Source organism: Lathyrus oleraceus, chromosome 6 (genome assembly GCF_024323335.1).
Source record: "Lathyrus oleraceus cultivar Zhongwan6 chromosome 6, CAAS_Psat_ZW6_1.0, whole genome shotgun sequence".
NCBI lineage: Eukaryota > Viridiplantae > Streptophyta > Magnoliopsida > Fabales > Fabaceae > Lathyrus > Lathyrus oleraceus.
The window spans coordinates 388,386,436-388,392,897 of record NC_066584.1 but is presented as its reverse complement, the minus strand read 5'-3'; the positions used below and the strand labels follow the sequence as shown (position 1 = coordinate 388,392,897).

General features: G+C 35.1%; 1 protein-coding gene across 2 annotated transcripts; it reads right to left on the bottom strand.

Moving 5' to 3' along the window:
* Window positions 1–1,388: 1,388 nt before the first annotated feature.
* LOC127097311 (uncharacterized) lies at window positions 1,389–5,674 on the bottom strand. 2 transcript variants are annotated; one of them, XM_051035806.1, is made up of 4 exons: window positions 5,234–5,674; window positions 4,433–5,135; window positions 3,152–3,512; window positions 1,389–1,943 (listed from the first exon to the last, which is right to left on the bottom strand). In XM_051035806.1, the coding sequence occupies exons 1-4, from the start codon at window positions 5,451–5,453 to the stop codon at window positions 1,893–1,895; spliced, it is 1,335 nt and encodes a 444-aa protein (XP_050891763.1). In that variant the 5' UTR covers window positions 5,454–5,674; the 3' UTR covers window positions 1,389–1,892. The 2 variants fall into 2 exon arrangements, with proteins under 2 accessions (XP_050891763.1, XP_050891764.1); XM_051035807.1 differs by having other exon boundaries at window positions 4,433–5,118; window positions 5,234–5,647.
* Window positions 5,675–6,462: the final 788 nt, after the last annotated feature.

Below are 6,462 nucleotides of genomic sequence, written 5' to 3'. Positions count from 1 at the left end.
ACACCATGCCATGCTCCCGCTGTCGACATGCTCACTCTTCACTCTGCACCGCCGTTGGTCTGCTGCACCGCAACCTAGTCATCGTCAATCACCACCTACCATGAACCTATGTTGCTTTCTTTTTCTTCTATTTGATTACTCTGTTTTCTTTCACAAAAATAATGCTCTATTGTTTTACAAGTATAGTAGAGCAATAACATGAAGCCCTCTGCTGTATATAAAAAATCACAAACAAGGCAAGCAATAAATTTGCAGCATGGAGGTGTTGGGTTGTGACCATTGTCAAGTCAGTCGCCACAACAACTCCACGGCACGGACTCCGACGACCGCTTATGTCTTGCGTCTACCCAACACAACCACGTCAACACAACATCTACCTCCTATAAATTTGAAATGGAGATGATGATGAAATAGATAAAATGGAGAAGGAACCAAAATTAGATTTTGGTGAAGAGAAGCTGAGAATGAAAAACATAAAAGAAAAGAAAGAGAGGCTGAGGATGCAGTTTTCATTTTGGGTGGTCCAATAGTGGTTGACGGTAAGACTGAGGAGAAAGATAGTGTTCTGGAGAAAGATAATGTACAGAACACGTGGCATGATCTAGCACGTCTAAGTGATCGAACTGTTGGAAATAGTTCAAAGTTATAACTTTCCAGCGTCAAAGTTACTCAATCCGGGTCCTATAATTTTCCTCAATGCAGGTAGCAATTACTTTTGTTATTATTATAGCTTTTTGAAAAAGAGCTGACCTACCCATCTGGCCAAACCATCGCATTATTCATTGGATTGGTTTGATTCGTAAAAGATATTACCCAAACCAAAATGTTCCATTTTTATTGGTTAGCTCCTAAAATCGAATCAAATCAACCTGTTACACTCCTAAATCCAACCTATGCAAGTAACAAATGACAAGGATTGGCAGAAGTGGCAAGCGAAACAAGAAGAACAATAACTAGGCAACTGAAGTCGAACAGCTAATAGATAAATAGAAAGAAAATCTATGCAGAAAAATAGTACTTGCTAAGATTAATACATGTTGATATACACATACATGTCGTGTGGTATACATGTTTAGCATAACCCATCAGACTATAGTATAAAGAATCGCGTGACTAGAGCTTGAGAAATTCCAGTTGAATCTCAGCAACAAAGTTCCAGCAGTTAGAATGCAGACTTCCAAGCTCTATTAAAGAGTAACTCCTTCAGCTCTTTAAGGAGCTGTTCCAAAAACAAGAAACACTCTGTACTTATTATTTAAAATGTAGCCTGAACAAAAGTTTCCTTTACATTTACCTATCTAAAAGTAAATAATGTACAAAAAAATTTAAAAAAATCATTATAACTATAATATAATTCACATGACCAATCTAACACAAACAAACTTCGGTGATGGAATGTTTGAATATATTAAAATACAGACTGAATTCACATTATTCATTTATCCAATTTTAATAAATGAAAATTATAAACTTCTACATAAGTAGGAAATAATTGCTCAGACAAGCTACAAGAACAACTGTATTCCACAGGATAGGTCAAGCAAAGCATACCTTCGTCCAAGTCAAGAGCAAACTTATTCAGCTCTGGATAAGTCCTCAAGTAACTTCTCATAATCATCAGGAGCAATGTGTGCTGTGTGTGCTCTAGAAGCTTTTAACTGAAATCACAAATGTTCGCAAGAGACATGGAAGATGCAATAAGCATCCTTGAAGACCAAGAATGATGGAAAGGATCAATGATGGTCATACAGAAATATACAAATCCATTCCAGTCAAACTAGGCCCATATGCCTGCACTGAAATCAGCTAACAGAAATTTTTTAAGCTGCAGCAGCCCATCAGCTTACATCATGTGTCCCAGGCTGATCAGTTGCAGGCAAAGCCCATGCCCTTTACCAGGGCCAGGCCAGTCCAAAATTTGCATCAGGTGGTGGTTGATGAGACTGGAGTATCAAAAACAACAAAGAATACAGTTAGATACAACGAAAAAGTAAAAGACTTAACTATTTTGTTCACTTGGAAAACTCAACTATTTTGTGGAAAGATGCATGCATAATATCACATCATTATCTAGACACAGCAAACAAGCATTTTCTTGAAACATAGTATGGCATTAGGGCATAATCAAAGAGATCAGAATTAGTAAATTTACAAATCAGATCAATAACTGCTATCTTCAAAAGGGGGAATGCACAACACACCTACAAGACTATATACACCCATGAATCACTAAGAATAAACTACGTTCTCAAAATAAAATGAAATACCAAATGAGGTGCCAATTGTTAATGTTAAGTACCTGTCTTTTTCCACATGTTCAAATAAAATAGAATTTGCATTACACTATCAACCAAAACCTATTTCAAAAATTGTTTCAGCAACGATGAGCTCGCATGTTTCAAAAAATTGGAACAGACGCATTCAAAGGCAGGGAAATGCATCATAATAGATCTCAAGAACAAATATTATGTTTGTCTTGTCTCCTCTTATTTGTGTGAATCCCATGTTCATGTATTTGTGTGCAGCAACTTTATATCTATATTCTATCTTTTTTTTCATACTTAAATCCAACTTCTCAATTAGGTCTTTAACACACATAATCAAGAAAATATGTAAAAATAGTTTTAGTCAACAACAGGGGTCAAATGATATGAGATCAAAGCTATGGTCTCTGGAGGTTATATAACTGAAATTCAGAGTAGTACTTTAGAGTTGCTTTCATTCAGTTCAAGCATGTAGTTTAAAAATTTAAGCGCTGTATAAAATTCACTCACATGGAAAGCTAAGCATCTTGCCTTGATAAATTATTATCACCTTTGTCCCTAAATATAAGACCCCTTGAGAAAAACGCAACAATTAAGAAAGTTGGATGATACTAAATTTGTTGACATTTGATATTATTACACAGATTTATCCTTCCGAGAGACATAATTAATGCTTGCATAGTGTTTATTACATATTGCAGAAAAAGATGCAACATAATTAGGGTAATGTTGGTAAGAAAATAATTGATGTAGTTGAAAATTCAAAGAGGGTCTTATAAAAAGAACAGAAAAAACTCAAGAGGATCCTATACTTGATGATGGAAGTAGTATATAAGAGTATACCATATGATATGGCCATTAAATTGGACATTTAGATGCTGTAATACCTGTAGAAATGGTTGATGAAGAGGTTCATGGGGAATAAAAGGCATTCCATGACAGTGACAAGAATACTGAGATGAATGAAAATACAAAGCCGGTGCAGAGCATGTACCAACTTGTCTAGGATTAAATGGTAACATGGCCTCTGGATATCCATATCCTATTCCAGTAGGTAATGGTGGAGCCCATGGCCCAGGTATGTGCTGGAAAAGAGGTTGTGGATGGTGTTCAGTAAAAAGCTGAAGTTCATGAGTGGATCCAAGCTGTGGAAAATCAGTGTGGTAATTTGACACGGCTGTATACATCGGCTGCATGGTGTATGATCCTCCATTGAACCCAAATCCAGGGTCAAGTCGTTGCACATACCTGTTATGCGAGTAGAAAAAATCAGATAAGTCCATAAACCATACCCCAAGCATGTCTTCATCTTTGTATTTGTTAAACTCACAATTATTGAGGGAAAATAGAAATGTTAACATGCCAATAAATATTGCCTAAATAAATCACAAGAGCATTATTAAATTATAAAATTGCATTTCATTCTGATGCAAAGACCCAACAGCATACCAAATTTACATGCCCTTATAACACATCTAAAGCTTTAGATCCTTGAACATCTACTATGCAACATAAAAACCCAAAATTCACTTCAAAAAGAACTTGGGAATTAGGATATATATAGTAACCAACAGTGAGAAATCCAAAACCGAGTCTATTATTTAAGCATGACTGAATGGTAACACCAACATGTTTCAAGCCTTTTCTAGAAGAAAAACACACAACATTTCCAACACAAAATAAGACTAAGTACCATGACATTTCAGGCAGTGTTTTTTTATACATGTCACTTGTGTTGAAATTCATTAAAATGTTGGAACAAGTAATGACAGGTGATGTTAGAATTTGATAGTGTTTTTATTAAGAAAGTGGAAATGCTGAAGAAAACCTTCATGCATAATCCTAGCTGGTTAGCTTGTAAGTCCTAACACAGATGAACTAACACCAAATACCCAAATATTGTAGATCAGTAGATACCACCAAAACTCAAAACTCATGAACATGATAAATTAAAATAGGAAAAAATGTATTATAATATAAAAACAATCCCAAACATCATGAACAAGATAAATAAAAATAATATCAAAGCCATCTAATAACTCCTAAAATGGCAGTATTAAATTTATGTCTGAGAGCTCAATCAAATCCTTTATTTTGAAAAAGGTGGAAAAAAAACTACAACTTCAACATACTACAAGGCTAAATGAAACGGTAACAGGCATGCATACCTTTCATAGCTCCTGTCATAATCAGGATCCTTGCGGTCAACTTCACGGTCCCGATATATAGCCACCCTACTACTCTGCATGGGCCTACCAACTGATTCCTTCACTGCCGTATTTCTAGCCCTGATGTTAGTTGTGGAAGACTCAACCAACACCCTACTGGAACTGACATCCGGCACAGAAGCCGGTTTATCTTCAACCCTAGATAAATCCAAGGAACAAAGTAAAGAGTTATCCTGCTTCCTTGACTCGCAACCTGGCTTCCCAGCCATAGTACTACCATTATCACTTGAACTAAAGATCCTAGCCCGAGCCCTACTATACTCCTCTGTTCTCTCTTCTACACTTTTAGAGTTTCGATTCTTAGCTGAGTTAGAATCTGTATCACTAAGAACTAGAGACTGCTTCTGTGGTCTCTGTTTAATTGCAACCTTCTTGAGAGCATTGTCTTCTGATGGTAACTTTACAGGGATGTCTGCAAGACGAACAAGAGGAGGCTTATATCCAAAAGTCTTGTGGACAATAATTATCGACCCAGAACCATCTGGTAAACTATCATCCACTAAAACCATCGACTGCAACGAGTAATGCTGAGCCACCCGATGTGCAGCCAACCGCAAATAGGAAGTTGGTAGTTTCTGAAATTCAAGCTGCTGTTGATTAGGATCATGAATGAACTTCACAACATCCTGCTCCATCCGCAAAACTGTAAATTAAATTAGAACATAGCACTCTACAAAATAAACCTAATTTCTACAAGAACTTCAAATTTCTTGCAGTGAATATGAAAGGTAAATAACTCACTGGAAAGGCGTTCGCGGGGTTTCTGAACCGCATCAAGAAGGAACTGGTCAACTTGATTGATGACATCATCAGAGACGTTGTTGTTACCGTCACTGGACGACGGAGGACCATCATCGGCATGTTCGTCGGAAGAGTGGTTCAATTTGAGGCGGCTTATGGAGTCGTTCAAATCGGCGACCTCTAACGACGACGGGGCTCCTGAATCTTCAGCAGAAGCCATGGCGGAAAATTGCGAGTGAAGAAATGGAATCTTCTAGGGTTAGAGAATCGAACGATTCATTGGAGGAGATTTCATGAGATACGGTTAGGGTTCAAATTTTCAATTGGAATTTGAGAGTGAAGGGTTCCCAAAAAAATATCTCCCACGTGTCCCTTCATGATGATACATTACACTAACCCACTACACGCGCTATTAAAGTTCTTAAAATTTAAATGAATCTCACTGTAATAAGGAAGATTAGGAGGTTTTTTATTTCTAAATAGCGTCCAAACAAGGCACTCTGTGCCCGTTTGTCCGTTTTTTTACTGCGCTAACGCGTGAAAATATTAATAGCGTCTTTTTTTATATGTTTAATTTTAATATAAACTATTTATATGATGAATTATATTGGTATTTATTCAGATACATATTAAGTTTTGTTTGTAATATGTAATATTCGCGCATTGAATTGAGAAAATCGTATTTTGACGTGACTTAGGTGTGAGTGGAATAATTTGGTGATCAGGAATACTATATATTATAAAAAAAAAAGAAAATACGTTACATCAGAATTAAGTTTTGTCTTTATATAATTTTATAGATAGTTGAAAATCACAAAAAGATTTAGATAAAATAAGATAAAATGTGTTTAATAAATAATTAAACATAAACATTAACAGAGACATTAAGTGACATTGTTATATTTTTTTATTACGCAAATGCGTAAAAATATTAACAATGTCTTTTTAAAAAAAAAATATTTTAATATATATTATTTATATTATCAGACATGTGATATATATTCAAATATATATTAAATTTTATTTATAATATGTAGTATTATATCAATGTTTGAAAATTAAAATAAATATGTTATTTTTAAAGTTATCAATAAAAATGCATTATTCAGCCTATAAAAATATATAGATTAAATAATTAAAAATTTTATCTCTCGATTTACTAAATAAATAAACATAAACATAAACATTAACTATCTCTCATTCTCTCCTCTCCCCTCTCTCCTCTTCCC

Bases quoted from the DNA above. Each gene is read 5' to 3' on its own strand.
- LOC127097311 (XM_051035806.1), bottom strand. From the start codon at position 5,453: ATGGCTTCTGCTGAAGATTCAGGAGCCCCGTCGTCGTTAGAGGTCGCC. The intron at 3,513-4,432 runs GTATGCATGCCT...CTCGCATAACAG, and splicing joins TATGACAGGAGCTATGAAAG to GTATGTGCAACGACTTGACC. The intron at 1,944-3,151 runs GTATTACAGCAT...TTGATACTCCAG, and splicing joins TTCATCAACCATTTCTACAG to TCTCATCAACCACCACCTGA.